This window comes from Numenius arquata, chromosome 1, assembly GCF_964106895.1.
Source record: "Numenius arquata chromosome 1, bNumArq3.hap1.1, whole genome shotgun sequence".
In the NCBI taxonomy this organism is placed as follows: domain Eukaryota; kingdom Metazoa; phylum Chordata; class Aves; order Charadriiformes; family Scolopacidae; genus Numenius; species Numenius arquata.
In genome coordinates, this window is record NC_133576.1 from 5,401,097 (window position 1) to 5,418,407 (window position 17,311).

General features: G+C 44.9%; 1 protein-coding gene across 1 annotated transcript; it reads left to right on the forward strand.

Moving 5' to 3' along the window:
* Positions 1-919: 919 nt before the first annotated feature.
* On the forward strand, positions 920-10,188 carry MANSC1 (MANSC domain containing 1). Its single transcript, XM_074156600.1, has 3 exons — positions 920-1,387; positions 2,247-2,387; positions 8,840-10,188. The coding sequence occupies exons 1-3, from the start codon at positions 1,168-1,170 to the stop codon at positions 9,841-9,843; spliced, it is 1,365 nt and encodes a 454-aa protein (XP_074012701.1). The 5' UTR covers positions 920-1,167; the 3' UTR covers positions 9,844-10,188.
* Positions 10,189-17,311: the final 7,123 nt, after the last annotated feature.

Consider the following 17,311-nt stretch of genomic DNA (forward strand, 5'->3'; position numbering starts at 1 on the left):
GCAGGGCAGCACGAAGCAGGATGTGTCCCCATCGGATCTCAGAGAAGCAAGAAATCTCATCTCAGTTTGGGTTGCTTTCTTTGAAGGAGACAGCAGATGTCTGGCAGAGATGCCACCAGACCCCCTATTTTCATTATTCTACCCTGTTACAATGTGTAAAATAATCAGCCCTTTGGTAGCTCTTCAGGCCTTCCGGAACCACTCCTAAAAAGAAAATGTCTTTTATTTACAGATAACTATATTATTCCAAGTGCTCGTAGTATTCTCACCCTTCTCTCTAAGGATGAGAGACCTGAAAAAGAAGGAATATATCTTACAGTCTTTTTATTCCTTGTGCTCCCTACTCTCCGGGCTGCTTTTGCTCCTAAACTGCCCCAAAAATAATAATTAAAAAAATAAATAAATAAAAAGAGGAAATGAAAAATTTCCAAGGAAAACCATTACTTAAGCGAGCAATTGCGCTAAGGCCGTTGGGGGAGCAGACAGGCATGTCCATACAACTCCCATTCCGCGAACACCCAGCGCTTTGCCAGGATTTGGGGAGGATTACTCAGGGAGCCGGGAGAGGCTCCCGCAGGCGGCCAAAAGATGCACGTGTCCGTTCGGCCCGGGATGTGGGGACCAACCGCTTATCGTCACAGCCTCCAGAGGCGGATCCCAGCCGGAGAAGGCTGAGCCAAACCCCACCGGCCTGACCCTGAAGGGTTTCACCGGGTGGTTTTCCCTTTGCGCTCGGGACCAGCCCCCCCCCCCCCCCTCCCGGGGCTGGCGAGCGGCTGGAGGAGCGGGGCCACCACCGCTGCTCCTTCGGGCGGGCCTGGGGGAGGGAGAACGGCCCGCACCCGCCTCCCCCGGCTCCTCCTCCTCCCGGAGGTGCCGGCGGACCGGGGCTCCCGCCGTTCCCCGCCGCTGCCTTCCCGCCCTCGGCGGCGGAGCGGAGCCCAGCCCGGTTGGCAGAGAAGGGGACGTCGGCCCGCGGGTGCCCCCCCAAAACCGCCTCCCCGCCCCAGCAGCACGGGAGGCGTCTCAACGGCGGCTTCCCCGGCTACCGGGAAAACTGGCCGCGAAATCCGGTCGTCGGGCGAGGAGAGTCCGGTACGTCTGCGGTAAGGGGCGACCCGAAGCCGGCGACGCCCCAGCCCTGCCGGGACCCCGAGCCGAGGGACCATGCCTCCCGCTGGCCGCCGGTGGCCCGTTTGCTTGCTGGTGGTGGCCTGCGCCGTGGCCAGACCATCCCTGAGTCGAGAGTGCTCCGCAGAGAGAATAGCAGATGCCATCATCGATATAAACTTATCTCTGCCCAAAGGCATCCGGGGCGCGGAGCCGGTCTATGCCCTGAACCCCGAAGCCTGTGTTCGCACCTGCTGCTCGGGGGAAAAGCTATCAGGTGAGCGGCTCCTCTTCCACCTTCCTCTGTGACTGCGTGCGAGGGCTTGGGAAATTGCTTCTGGAATTGTTGGGGACGAGGGTATTCGCCGTATTCAGCACGGAAACGTTAATTTATCCTTTGATCCACGCTCGCGGCTGCTACTCTCTTCTGCAGGGTGTGATGGTAGATCTTAATGCAAGACCCCAGAGAGCTCAGGAAAGCAGCTGCAGGAAAGGAACAGTGGTAGTTTTAAACGAGAAAAACTCTCAGACCCCCCCAAACTTTAAGAGGCTGAAGCTGTATTTAGTGGATGTGCTACAAAGTAACTGACATTTTGCATGCCTTTAGTTTTAGCCAAAAACGAGAGTGCTTACCCTTCTCTGAGGTGGCTGGTTTGCGTCAAGCTCTTGGAGCAGTAGGAGGTACAGCAGCCGGTAGAAATGACAGCGGTAAAGTAACACCCCCCCCCAAGCAGCAACAATCCAAGAGATTCCTGGGATGCGATGGGAAAAGTGTATAAGTAATTTCCTTCCCCATGAGTACATCAAGGAGGTTTTCAGATTTATCAGCACTTGTAAGCGAGAAATTGCTATATAAAGTGGTGCCAGAGCGGTACGGGTGAGGGGAGGATGAGGGATTAGACTCGTTATTTCCCCAAGTTCATCTGTACAGGAAGAGGAAGGTGTGACCTTTCGTATATTGGCCCTGGGCCATTCTTTTGCAGTCCTGGGTTGTTCTTCCTGTAGGAATGTTGTGTGTTAGTACTTTTCCTCTTACTCACACGAGGAAAAACGAATTTAGCAGATCAGAGCTTATTATCAAGATGGTATAAAAGTTCTTATCGCCGCAACATGTATATATATCTCGTGTTTCGCAGGAGACAAGAAGTGTAATCTGATGATTTTTGATGCTCAAAGGACAAGCGCACATCCGAACTGCTACCTGTTTTACTGCCCTAGCACAGAGGCTTGCCCAATGAAACCTGCGACAGGATACGTGAGCTACAAGATAACTGGAGGTAAATAATAGTAAGAGCCACTAGTCCCCCACGCTAGAGGACTTTTGCACCTGTGAGTTTTCAGGAGTGACCAGAAAATGTTTGGGGGTTGCGTTTTTAGTAAAATGTTTTCATCCGAGCGCTGTTAATTCGGAAATACTGCTCTTTTGCTTTGTGGAGGATGGGGAGGGCAGGTGTACGGCGAGCTCCTGTGTGGGCCCATCTTTCTGGTTGGAATAGCATCCCGACCCTTATGAAGTTCCTTCACATTAAATTCAGAACTCCTCATAACTTTCCCTTGCTTAAAACAAAAAGAAGCTGCTTCCGTCTTGATATATTCAAGAAGGAAAAATTTCTGTATGTAATTCCGAAGAGTATCACTAAAAGCAACGGAAATAACGATGCCGTTGTAGCTGTCTGTTATGGTTTGAGAGAACCCATAACAATCTATTGTCGTTAGACAATTATTCCATCACCCCATGACCCTTCCCCACACGGAAAGGGGAATCGGGGAACACAAAGAAGCACAAGGGTTGAAATATAAATAGATTTAATAGACTAAGACTAAATAATTAACTATAATACCAAAGAACCAGTATTAATCCCGATACTGATATAAGATATGCAGGAATTATACTCAGCCAACTGTATCGGTAGGAAGCTGTGCACTCCCAGCAGGGACAGCAAATGGCGGACACCGGGAGCGCAATGGCTTCAGGAGGAAGGGAAGGCCTCAGGGCTCTGGCACCGGGGCAAGGAGTTGTCTGGACCCGCCGCCATCAGGGAGAGAGCCCGCTACGCAGCAAACTTTTCTAATTTGTATTGGATGTGACGTTCATGGTATGAAATAGTCCTGTTGGCCAGGCTGGGTCAAATGCCCAGGCCTTGCTCCTCCTCGTCCCTGCACCTGGCAAGGCTCAAAAACACTAAGACCTTGAATCCCACAGAGCCTGGCTGGCTATAAAGTAACTATTTTCACAAATTCAGACACTAGAGTCTTCTAAAAGTGCAATTTTCCCCAGCATTAGAAGAAAAGTTAGTCCTGTGTCTCTCAACCCAGGACACCATCTAGGTATTCAAAGGATCCGTGCTAGGCTGATGAATGCCGTATGCGCACAGGTGGAAACAAATGTTAGGTCTCAGAGCACGACTGTGATGTTGCGGAGTGATTGGCAGCAGTGATCGTTATTTTACTGCTTTCAGTTAGGGAACCTGAAGCCCAGATGCAAAGGGACCAAGCTCAACGCTTTATGGCATGCGGGCTGCACGCTCAGAAATGTCTCGCTATCTGTCACGCGCTGTGGGACTTTTAATGGCAGGTCTTACTTGTTGACTGACGTTGACTTGCACCAGACCTGTTTGAACGGCTCAGATAAGAAGCTGATAATTAGACTGTCCTCGTGCCAAGAGTTCTCAAGGTGGTTTCGCTGTGGCTGCTTGAGAGGGTGAAATTTCGTATTTCCAGAGACTGAGCTTTTGCTGAAAAAGAGAACTTTTCCAAGAGGAACTACGCAAGGAGCGACAGTGGGATATGTAGAAAGATCATTCACGTGACGTTACCAAATATTTTTGTGCAAGCACAATCGCACAGGAATTGGGCAATAGCAACGTGCAACAAATTAATTGGACGCCTGTAAAATTGTCGTTAGAACCATCTTTTCTCCAGCTTTTTCTCCCTTAGAAGAATATAGGGGCTTCAAACAAAGGAACGAGAAATGCAATCGTACTTGTGCTTTCGTACGACACGTAGTGTAATGCTCAATTAACAACTCGATTGCGTATACCATCTCTTTTTCATTTTGGGTTTTTTTTTAGTTTCTGTGAGCATTGAATTATGGAAAAATTACGCTAGCTTATTCACCTTATGTTCCTCCTAAGTTTTCAAAGGTAGCACCTGAGCAGTGTCGGTACCGACAAACACTTCAAGCTTCGCTTTTTTGCATGAGAATCTGCATGTGATCACACTGAAAACCAAACTAAAAGGGGGAAAGATACTTTATTGGTAATAAAGCATCTTAAAATACTGATGCTATGTTAGTAATGAAATTTTGTTTTGGTTTGGTTTTACTATTTTTGTGGTTCTAACTAAAGGAAACAATCTATGACTTGGGAAGTAAAACATTTCCTGGTCCCAGTTGCAAAGAGCTATTGTTAAAAAATAACATTTCTGGTTTCTGCTGTTCATGTACTTTTATGGCGCGTGTTTTCTCCACCCCACCAAGATACCCAGGCAAGACTGGTGGGTTCTAGCAAAGTAGGCTCAGTAGGCGCTTAGTTTGTTTTTTAAGAGTGACAGCCTGAAGTTTGGTTTTTAATGCAGCTTACTGGATTTGAGATATCAGCAGGACCGCTTTGGGTTTTTAATCTCTTTTTAAAGTTTGACTTGTGTAGTGCCCTTTTTCTTTCTTACCAACAAGCATATCTATCCTACCCCAGCTGTTCCTCACACATGACAGCTTTGGGCAGTTGCATTTGGGACCTTGTAGTCTAAAAGGGAGACCAAGAGTCCTAGAAAATCAATGTTTGATGCTGCAAATGTGGAGTAGAGTTAATGCAGGCAGTTAGGTTAATTAATGACTGCTGCAGAGTAGCAATGATACTTAACTCCTTGTCCTGGGTTGAGAGACACAGGACTAACTTTTCTTCTAATGCTGGGGAAAATTGCACTTTTAGAAGACTCTAGTGTCTGAATTTGTGAAAATAGTTACTTTATAGCCAGCCAGGCTCTGTGGGATTCAAGGTTTTAGTGTTTTCGAGCTTTGCCAGGTGCAGGGACGAGGAGGAGCAAGGCCTGGGCATTTGACCCAGGCTGGCCAACAGGAGTATATCATACCATGAACGTCAAATCCAATATAAATTAGAAAAGTTTGCTGTGTAGCGGGCTCTCTCCCTGATGGCGGCGGGTCCAGACAACTCCTTGCCCCGGTGCCGGAGCCCTGAGGCCTTCCCTTCCTCCTGAAGCCATTGCGCTCCCAGTGTCCGCCATTTGCTGTCCCTGCTGGGAGCGCACAGCTTCTGCTGATAGAATGGGCTGAGTATCATTCCTGCATATCTTATATCAGTATCGGGATTAATACTGGTTCTTTAGTATTATTGTTAATTATTTAGTCTTAATCTATTAAATCTATTTATATTTCAACCCTTGTGTTTCTTTGTGTTCCCCGATTCCCCTTTCCGTGTGGGGAGGGGTCATGGGGTGATGGAATAATTGTCTAACGACAATAGATTGTTATGGGTTCTCTCAAACCATAACCCACTGTCCTGGTTTGAAGTAAAACCGAACCAATTTTCTCTTCTGTAACTTTACATCCCAGCTAGGCCTCCTCTAACTATCGGAAATTAACGGCATATTGTGGAGAAAACTGCTCGTTCTCAGAATGATCAGCCCAATGTTTGTGCTCCATGCCAAGGAATGGTGTGCAGGGAGGCCCTTGCTTATCCTTATTGCTGTAACAACCAAGGGCAGACAATTTCGTTATTTGCCCCCTTAGAGGGTCGGAAATGGAAAAAACGTAGAGGGGTCACATCGGTGGGGAGGAGGGGACAGGAGAGGTGACCCAAACCTGACCAACTGGGGTATTCCATCCCATCTGCCCCATGCTCAGTATAAAAGCTGAGGGATCAAAGGGTCAGCCCCTTCCTGCGATGGCCGACGTCCAGAGAGGACTCTGTCTGTTCATCTGCCTTTGATCCCGATCCGTGTGTTCCTGACTCCAGAGCTGGAACCCAGTTCCCATCCGTCGCTGAGTCCAGTCTGGGACTTCCCCAGTGCCTGCCGGTGACGTGACTCTCATCCTGGGAGCTCGATAGGGTTTTGTATATATTGTATCTATTTCATTATTTTCTTCTTTACTTTTATTTTAATATTGATTCTTCATTAAAGTAGTTTAGTTTGTTCTAAACTTCTGAATCTCCTTATCTCTTTCTCCTCCTCTCTCCTCTTTTTGGGGGGGGAAGGGCCATCTGTCGGTCCGGTTTTGGTAAATTCAGCCGAAACCACGACACCCTCCTGTACGGGACTCGTCACATAGCCCCCCTGTGCTTCCTCCACCCGTCCTTTGAACGCTGTGTGAACACTCCGTGCTTGTCTAGCTGTTGCCCGGGCGAGCGAAGTGAAGATGACAGAGCATGCTGCGAGTGCTTTGGAGCTGTCACGCTGCATCCGCTGTTTGTTTAAATGCACAGGGGGGAAGCGTCCATGGGAGTGCATCTGGCACAGGCAAAAAGTGAGCTGGGGACTGACCCCATGGTGGTGACAGGTCCTTTCCCTGCTGGTGTAGAAATGGGTCCAGAGCTGCAGAAGCAGCTGAGAGTTTGGGCGTCTTGGACCATACGGTTTCTGATTCTCTAATACCTGAACATTTTTTGTTATTTAAAGCCACTCTGTAAAAGCAGAGTATGGCTTTTCTCTAAGTTAGACCTTGTGGTTGGAGTCCACTACCTCCACTTAGGATCTTACTTTGCTAACAATTTGGTGCCTGACTGGAAGGTTAGGATAAAAATTGGTGTCTATGATTCAAGGGAAGTATTTGCTGTGCTCTTGTTTAAAGCATTGCCAGGCTTTTTTTGTTGGTTGTTTTTGGGGTGGCTTTTTTTTTTTGCATTTCATTTTTTTGTGGAGTCTTATGGCTTGGAAATACATATTAAGAGGAGTCAAGTAGGCTTCATTGCATGTGTAATAAAACTGAAATAAATCCATCCCTGTAGATTCCTACTTGAGAAAAAAGTGACAATAAAAATGTCATGGACTTTTTGTTATTTATTTCAATTCCAGTGCAGTTAACAAACCGCTTTACTCCTATTAAAAAAAACAAACAGATGAGTGAGAGTCAGGACTACTTGAGAGGATGTTCTCTTTTAAATGTTCTGTGTGGCAACTGAATGATAATGATTATATACACACACACAAATATATATATATGCATATATATATAAAAACTGAATGATAACAGCCAGTCTTCCCAGAGCTCCTGCTCACCCAAAGTCTCTATAATAACTGTGTAGAATCAGGTAGCTGCTTGAATTATCGATTTTACGGAATTTCTCTCACATAATGCTTTTGCCCTGCTTCCAAATCCTATTAAATAACGTTCACCCACCTGGTTTGCAAGCAGTACATATCAGCTTCTGCAGAAACGATCAGGTGCAGTCTGCTTCTTGGGGAGGCCTTCACTGCAAATACCTCAGAGGCTCTTGGAGCTTTCTTCTAGCATGGCAGTAGGGAGCACAGGTCTTACCTACAAATCAGCACGCGTATAAAATGGTCTATAAAATGGGATACTATTGCCAACTCATATGTCCTGGGTTGAGAGACACAGGACTAACTTTTTTTCTTCTAATGCTGGGGAAAATTGCACTTTTAGAAGACTCTAGTGTCTGAATTTGTGAAAATAGTTACTTTACAGCCAGCCAGGCTCTGTGGGATTCAAGGTTTTAGTGTTTTTGAGCCTTGCCAGGTGCAGGGACGAGGAGGAGCAAGGCCTGGGCATTTGACCCAGGCTGGCCAACAGGACTATTTCATACCATGAACGTCACATCCAATATAAATTAGAAAAGTTTGCTGCGTAGCGGGCTCTCTCCCTGATGGCGGCGGGTCCAGACAACTCCTTGCCCCGGTGCCGGAGCCCTGAGGCCTTCCCTTCCTCCTGAAGCCATTGCGCTCCCAGTGTCCGCCATTTGCTGTCCCTGCTGGGAGCGCACAGCTTCCTGCTGATACAGTTGGCTGAGTATAATTCCTGCATATCTTATATCAGTATCGGGATTAATACTGGTTCTTTAGTATTATAGTTAATTATTTAGTCTTAATCTATTAAATCTATTTATATTTCAACCCTTGTGCTTCTTTGTGTTCCCCGATTCCCCTTTCCGTGTGGGGAGGGGTCATGGGGTGATGGAATAATTGTCTAACAACAATAGATTGTTACGGGTTCTCTCAAACCATAACATCATATCATAAGAGAATTTTTGTATGTGAATTGAATTGTATCAAACAATCACAGGCTGCTTGGATATTACAAGAAAGGGGAGTATATAATAATCTTTCCTAGGTGGAAATGTGTACATCTGACAGAAAGTGAGGTTGATAATATCCACTTCTTAATTGACAGAGGCTGAGAATGGTTTAAAGGCAAGAGGCCTACTTACTGTGCATTGCACTGCTAAATAAAATACTTGCATGAAATATGAGTATAAAACAATTGTATTGGGATGCTTGCTCTGCACAGGTGAATTCTGTAAGTGTCAGTTGGGGTCTGGTGCGCCCAGGCTTGAGACTGACAGGTCTCATGACACAGAATTTAAAAGTCACTCGCCATATTTTAAAGAAAGGAAGAACCTGATGCCTCAGTTTCATTAGTCAGTACTTTGGGGAGCCCCCTTATATCTCTCTTACTAAGAAATACAAATAGAGTAAGCCTCTGGTAGTCAAAAAAAGATTTAATAATTAAATACTGGTATTTCCTTTCTGTTTCCAGACACCCATGCCCCAGAGGATACATCCTTCAAAAGTGAGGACTTTTCTTCAAATGGCTATTCTTTGTCTTCGGATACTGGAGCCTTTCTTTCTCACAGTCAGACTAGTCATCAGAATCGTACCGCTGCTTTGCAACAGTCTGTCTTTCATCAGGCATCTGAGCTCCTTAACCATGTGGTCAAGCATTTAGACAACCTTGAATTTCATACAGCTTTTCCTGAATCTCAGGGAGCAAAACATCCCGAGAGCTTAGACCCCATCCCAAGGCAGAAAGTAATTAACCTGCCGCCAAATACGTCTTCTGCTGTTCGAATTGGAAACCCCTCTGCTTTGTTCCCCACCGCTCAGTCTACCGCTCCTGAACCCAGCAGTACTACTCTTCTTTCTCTGCCTACAAGTACCACCCAACTGGGATCTCATACAGCCTCTCAGCATCCTGGTGGTGCTAAACCTACTAGAGTCACCACCACCAGCACCACAGCTGCCTTTCCGCCTGCTGCGACCACTAGAGCTAAACCTGGTATCCCTGCCACCAGCATCGCTGTTACTCATGTTCCTCTTTCCAGTCCCACAGCTTCTGCTTCTATTTCTGCAACCAAGCGGGTAGCCACGAATTCCAGATCTGCTACCACCCCATCAGGGCTAAGAACTCCAGCCACCCCTCCTGAGCCAACAGTTGTCTCTTCCAACAATGTCAGCCATGTTACCCTCCTCTCTTTTTCAGGTTTCACTCTGCCTACTAGTGATTCCCCCACATCTTTCCAAAACAACCTTCAGGGTTATGACCCATCTGATTCAGAAAGCTACCCGCCGGAGAGTTTTTTGAGAGGGAAAGGTGTCGTTCAGCTGGGAGAAAAAAGCAGCCTTATAGCAGCTTTGCTTTTTGGGGTGATATTCTTGTTGCTAGTTATTGCACTGACAGGGAAGAAAATACACGAATCTCTTCAGAAAAGGCATTATACCAGGCTGGATTACTTGATCAATGGAATGTATGCGGATGTATGATGGGGAGAGGGAATAAGATTGTGAGGAGCACCTCTCACCTTTGAGAGGACAACTCTGAACCGGAACAGTAGATATTGAAATCTCAGAAAAGGATGGATTCCTTATTTTTGCCACTACTGGGAAAGCAGCAGATGGCTTTGGTGGGGAAGAGAACTGCTTTTTCTATGCTGAACTGTAATGTCTATCATTTTTGATTTATTATTAAATCTGGAAAATAAACACTAAAATCCAAGTTAAGCTAAGAAGATCTTGTATTTAAGGAGAAAAAGCACTTGAAAAGCTTAATCTGTACTGTGACAAGATTAGTGGAATAGAAATACACCTAATAAATTGAGTACCTATGCAGTGTGTGAGTGTTTTCAATGCTATTTGCCCCCAAATGCCGTAGTGTTACACGATTGTCTGGCAATCCTATTTACTCTTTCTGTAGCCTCAAAGGGCTACTTGGTAGCAGAGTTTTGCTTTCAAATGGTTTTAGGTACAAACAGTAAAAATTGTAGTACACATAACGTCCTTGACTTAACTTTCCTTAGCTACATGTAGTTTGTGGATATGTATCTTGAATGCTTTTTTCTTCTGCTTTTTACTTCATCACAAGCTATCCTTAGAACACGTGCTGCAAATCTGAGTTTGCCTCTTCCAAAGAGCTCGCCACCCTGTAGCACATTGGTTTTTTGCAGTATGTATCACAGAGAAAGAATTTTTATCATATCAAAGTATGGGACCATTTCTGTTTAACATCTTCATTGACGATCTTGATAATGACATAGAGTGTATCATCTGTAAGTTCGCAGATGACACCAAGTTAAGTGGGAGCGTTGACCTGCATGAGGACAGGGAGGCTCTACAGAGAGACTTAGATAGGTTGGATGGATGGGCCAACATTAATGGTATGAGCTTCAACAAGGCCAAGTGCCAGGACCTGCACTTTGGCCACAACAACCCCATGCATCGGTACAGGCTTGGGGAAGTGTGGCTGGAAAGCTACCTGGTGGAAAAGGACTTGGGGGTTCTGATTGACAAGCGGCTGAATATGAGCCGGCAGTGTGCCCAGGTGGCCAAGAAAGCCAACGGCATCCTGGCTTGTATTAGAAATAGTGTGACCAGCAGAAGTAGGGAGGTGATTGTGCCCCTGTACTCAGCACTGGTGAGGCCACACCTCGAGTGTTGTGTCCAGTTTTGGGCACCTCAATCCAAGAGAGATATTGAGGTGCTGGAGTGGGTACAGAGGAGGGCAACGAAGCTGGTGAAGGGCCTGGAGAATAAATTGTACGAAGAATGATTGAGGGAGCTGGGACTGTTTAGTTTGAGGAAGAGGAGGCTGAGGGGAGACCTCATCACTCTCTATAACTACTTGAAAGGACATTGTAGAGAGGTTGGTGCTGGTCTCTTCTCACAAGCAAATAGCGATAGAACAAGAGGGAATGGCTTCAAGCTCCAACAGGGTAGGTTTAGACTGGACATCAGGAAGAAATTCTTCACAGTAAGAGTGATCAGACACTGGAACAGGCTGCCCAGGGAGAGGGTTGAGTCACCATCCTTGGATGAGTTTAAGAGTTGCTTAGATGTGGTGTTGGGGGATATGGTGTAGGGAAGAACTTTGTAGAGTAGGGTAGATGGTTGGACTCGATGATCCCAAGGGTCTCTTCCAACCTACATGATTCTACGATTCTATGAAAGTAAAGCAAGCTGCAATCAAGCTCTTTCGTGACAAAAGGCATGACCCAGTGACCTGGCATATGCACAAGAGAGAATCTGTTCTAATACAACTAAATCCCTAAGAGTTGAGACTCAACACCTGATCCCAGGGCAGGCGGAAACTTGTGAGGGGGCTTAGCAAAGGACAACAGCTGTATTATTGGCAGAAGACGCACAGAAAGGTGTGGTCTCCATTTGCTGAACATCTAAAGGGAGGTAAAACAGTTTTCAAGGGAAATGGTGGCTGTGTTGTAGGAGGGTGCCAACCTCAAAGAAGTTTCCTGCGGTCAGCAGGAGCAGTTGAACAAGGCTGCATTATCTTCATGCTTCTGGTGTTCTCCTACTTTCCTCACCAGGCTGGTGGCTCTCGAAAGAGCTCCTTGCAACAGTGCCGGACTTGCTGTCCCTCCTGAACACACAGAGCTCTTTCTGGCTTTCAAAGCACACTCTCTTCACTTCCAGGGTCATCTTCATGTGACTGGTAATAAGCGTAGCTGCTCCATATGTTTCCCCTGCTCTGCAACAAGAGATGAGTGAAAGTATGTGTAAGCATCTACTGCTCGCTACACAACCTCCAATTTGTATTATTCACATTTCCTTTCACATACACCCAGTCTAAGCCTGTTTTTAGAACGAAAGACTAGATTTCAAGGTATCCGTGTGGCAGGCAGCATAATCAACAACAAAGATCAAGACAGAGAAGGAAGGGTGCTCATGAATACAAGTAAATAATTCTATTACAAAATACGAAACGTGACTCACATCCAAGAGGTTCTTAGATCTGTCAAGCTTAGTGCGGTGGGAAGCAGGCATGATCCAAAAATGGCCTCAAGGCAAGTTTTCTGAAAGCTCTAACAATAACTTTATGCAGAAAATTCTCTGAAAATTCCATTATTCAAAGATCAAAGAAAAGTCAGTGTTCCTTATGTCAAGAAGTTGAATTGTTACTATATGGGGGCTGCAAATTGCTTTATAGATACAAAACCAGCTGGTCTTCTACATTGCTTAAGTCTGACAATGCTTAAATAAAAAACATTCTGGACAACCTCTTAAAAGTGAACAAAATTACAAAAGAAAAGTATTTTAAGTTCATCAGTTTGTCTGTTGACTGCACTTGGTTTAACCTCAGTTTCTTTTTTTAATAGTTATTTTCAAAGGTTTCTGGTCAAGGAATGTGATGAGGGGGAACAACATTTCTGGGAAATGAATTAATAAAATGATAAGCCCCGTTGTGGGCTGTAAAAATGCAGGCACAGAGCTGAGGTTGACTGTAATTTTCTCTCCAAAGAAGTACAACTTTGTGAGAAGCCTTCTGCGTTGCTGATGCCATCACGGCAGCTTATTGCAGGAGAGGCGTTGAGAACAACCCCTGAATCCTCACCGGGCATTTCTGCTGTAATAACGAATTTGTTAGAGGGAGAGACGGTTGGTATTAATTGATACGGTATGGTACAGTAGAGGTACGTTCAAGAGAAGGCAGGCAGACATATTTCGGGGTCATTCAAAGCACTGGCATTGGCTAATATCATTAGAAACATCGCCCTCCAACCCAAACGTCCATGTATATCATGCACAGTGAATGGCAGAAGTAAAGCAGAGAGGTGCACGGGTACCATGACTAACTCGCTGAGGATGCTGAGCTGAGTGGCCTTTCACAATTTTTGAGTGAAACAAACAACGTAAATGTTCCTACATTAAAAATCCTTTTTTTTTATGCTTGAGCAAAGAAAAGTAGGTATTAGGCAGGTGTACTGAAACACTTATCTTTTTTTTCTTTTTTTTTTGCCATCCATTTGTCTTGTTGCGTTACGAACAGATGAGGAATTGTTAGGTGACTAGTTTGGATCTTTCTGGAGAGGTATTTCCTAGCTGTGTTTGAACGCTAGAGGGCAACAACAGTTTATTAAATAAAATTGACAAGTTTTGAGGCTGCCAATTAAAAAATGTTCTAATTAGCTCCGTTTATTAAATTTCCAATCAATGGCTATTTCATTGCAAAAATGTTTTATAGGAAAGCTGTTTTGTTTATTGGGTTCTGGGTGGAGGATTATATACACACACTTTTAAAACTTCTTCCTGTATCAGACAGTGGTAGTGAACAGCTGTAGAAGACAACAAAACTAAGCATATTATCTTTTCTTTTTTAATAATATTAAATTAAATTGCATTATTAGTCATGTATTGGCATTGCCAGTTAACACAGCAGGAGAGAGAGATTCCCCATCATCATTCTTTCAACCAAGATGCTTAATTATATGCATTTTTGGAGGTTATTTATGCATTTGGTTAATGCTCTTGTATTATGAAACGGAAAGGAGTGAGACAGAGTAACTGTAAAAAAATCCATTGAGTTTGTTATTCTGTTCAACACTGTTTATGTAAAACTTCTGTGCGTTCTTCTATTTTTCCATTGACATCTCCTATGGTCTTAACTGTGCACCGTACTCATGTCACTGGATCATCAGCCATCACGATATGATGACAACCTGTGCATTTGGGGTGGCTCTTTCTAAAGGTAACCAGTTACGGTACGGCTTGAGGCCAAAAGCTGATTGACCTTCATCACCTGGAGAATGTAATAAATGCTGTAGCTGCTTGTTTTCGTGTTGTTGCTTTATAGCGCTGAGCAAACATAAGGTGTGTAAACGTAGACTGTCGTGAACAAAGCTGTTTTGTGGTATTGTACAGCAAGGCAAATAGAAAGCCCAAACTTTACAACCACTGCAAACAATCATAAAGAAATACATTGCGTATCTATTTGAGATGGATGAGAAGAGCGCGTAGTCCCTACCTGAAAGGGCTGCAAACTCAGTATGGCATGTTGTCTTCAAGTAGTGCTTCAGTGTATTTTAATTCCTGTCAGAGTAGGAAATGCTTATACTCAGCATTCTTTCAAGTAATCTGCTAAGCAACTAACAAAAACAACAACAAACTTCAAAAAAGAATTACCTGAGAAGATAGTTTCAAAGCTGAATCTTATTTTCCTTCCTCCTACAAAACCATCTTAGTGGATTTGAATCTGATGACACCATGACACCGTTAGATAGTGCTTTCATCCCACCATCCCACACTCCATGCTGATACAGAGTTTAGAGTGCCATTACTGTAGCCGACAGATTCCACCCGGTATCCCTTAATATAGAGAAGCTATACTTTGTGCTCTATCACACTCCTGAAATTGGCCTTGACTGCTGGACCCTTCCTACGTATTGCTTATTCGCTCGTATAGGTAATATACGTCTCTACCTCCCTGCTCACAGGCAGTTATGTGATAGCTGCATCCCCTCACCATTCAAAAGCCTTGAACATCTCTTCAGGAGTGTCCCTGTTATTCCCAGATGCTTTACCAGCTTCTTGATGGGTAGGCAGGTCCCCTGAAGGATTCTGAGATAATGAAAATTTTTCTTCATCTCTGTCGTTGTTGAGACGGACAAACGACACGGAGAGCACTCTTCTGAAGTTCAGACAGTAACAGTCTACCCGTTACTGCCACACGTACTTTCTTATATATTCTTTCTTAACACACATGTTCTTTTACTATTGGGTACATATTGTCATAACAATAGATCATTGGTTGTCTTTTGCAAACATCAAAGCTACTCCTTATCTTGTCAGTCTCCAGCTGGTACCTTAAAGCTGTTTACTTCTCAGGATGTTTTCTACTCCCTTTTTTCTCAAGGATATACTTTAATCTCTGCAAGGTCAATTCCTGACTCCATTCCCTCAATCAAGGGTTCCACAGACCCGCCGTGTCCCCCCCACAATTCCCCTTTTTTGTATTTGTGCCAAAAAGATTGCCTTCATCGTCCGCTGCAGGGCCCTTTGCAGCAAGGAGATGACACATGGCAACATTAATAGCACAACTACAACAATCAGTAAAATAACTAATCCTGTTCTTACTACTGACAACAACCATCCCGACAGTCCCCATCCACTAAACGATCTGTTCAACCGATCCCATCCATCATCAACTTGCAGCTTTTGTACTCCTTCCTTCAACAACTCTCTGCTTTTATGAATTGATTCAGAGTGATCTGACGAGTTCATGCAACACATTCCATCAATATCCTCGCATCCATGTCCTTGAGCTAATAACAAAAAAAATCTATCGCCGCTCTATTTTGTAGCGTGGCATGCCTAACTGAGTCTACATCTAATAGTAAATTGCTTAATGCCGCAGAGGTTGCATTCGTTTGCTTTGCTAGCCAGCATCCTAACTTATTCAAGGTACTTAACGCTTTGGCAGCAGCTGCTCCTGGTACAAACATGGAGGCTGCCCATATTTCACCCTTATTCCAAAAAGTGACTTGGTCATCACAGTCTTCATTGTAAGCATGGAGGCTCCTCTTAGATTTTTTTATAATAGCGATGTTACTGGATGTATTAGGAGTTAACAATGTTAAGCGCCCCAAACTGCATGGTCCTCCTTTTATGTGAGAAGGTATGGCTCTCCAGGCTCGATCTCCACATATCAGGAATATCCCCGGGGGTAGAGCCAAAGGGACATTTGAGGATCGAGAAATATTTGGGGAGGTAAAGTTACACCATACACTTGAATTTCTGTAAGTTGACATGCTTAAATTTACCACCCATGCCAAGGATTGATTCTTTCCTGTATAATTAAAATACAAATAATAGTCCATTTTTATAGATCCCAAAAGTTCGAGCTCTTGAGGTTCCAAAGGCACTTTAGGCAAATAAAGCACCCATGCGTCCCATGTATTAACCAACGACTCGTTTTGAAAGGTTGCCCGTGCTTCATGTGGTACCGGCCACTTGTCCACTGGAACACCAACGAGGCATGTAGTAAACGGATTCTCTGGTGATGCAGTGGCCAGACATACGGAATCTTGGCCAGTCATGTTGGCTAAAGTGATCCATACGTTGGTCCTTGTCTGCGTTGTCACCCAAAATGCATTGACTATGGCACACATCATGAGGAAGATAACACAGGCTTCACATTCCGTGCAGGCATCCATTGCAGCCCATGATCTGTGGAAACACAAGCATAACCTCTTCCCCAGGTTAACAGATCATGCGGACCCATCCATTGACCCGAACGTAGATCCCGCACTAACACCTTTGCCCCTGGACCCACCCCCTCCTGAGTTACCAGGGAATTGAAATGGCGAAGGATGGGTGGTGTTGGGGTCAGAAAATCATCAGAAACCTGTAAAAAATTTAAAACATACGTAGCTTTAGCCAATCGTGTATCAGGTTGTTCACCCAGCATTCCCCCTTTTTGTTTTTGGAGGAAGCGCTTGAGTGTACCATGGGCTCGTTCTCCAATGCTTTGTCCTGTGCGAGAATGGGGGATTCCAGTAACATGGAATATCCCCCAAAGCTGCAAAAATAATGCGACTTTCTGGGACACGTAAGCAGGGCCATTGTCTGTCTTAACTTGTTGGGGAACACCTCAAATGGAAAATGCACGTTGCCAATGGCGGATGACATCACATGCAGATTCACCAGTACGACCTTATCTATGTTTACAAGTACCTACAGGGTGGGTTGAAGGATGATGGAGCCGGACTCTTTTCAGTGGTTTCCAGTGATAGGACAAGGGGCAACGGGCACAAGCTGGAACACAGGAAGTTCCATTTAAATATGAGGAAAAACTTCTTTCCGGTGAGGGTGCCAGAGCCCTGGAAGAGGCTGCCCAGGGAGGTCGTGGAGTCCCCTTCTCTGGAGATTTTCAAGACCTGCCTTGATGTTAATCAAATAACGTGCTATAGGAAATCCTTCTTTAGCAGGGAGTTGGACTAGATGA

Excerpts from the sequence above, each read along its gene's own strand:
- MANSC1 (XM_074156600.1), top strand. The coding sequence starts at position 1,168 with ATGCCTCCCGCTGGCCGCCGGTGGCCCGTTTGCTTGCTGGTGGTGGCC. Across the intron at positions 1,388-2,246 it reads CTCGGGGGAAAAGCTATCAG|GAGACAAGAAGTGTAATCTG; the intron begins GTGAGCGGCTCC and ends CGTGTTTCGCAG. Across the intron at positions 2,388-8,839 it reads GAGCTACAAGATAACTGGAG|ACACCCATGCCCCAGAGGAT; the intron begins GTAAATAATAGT and ends TTCTGTTTCCAG.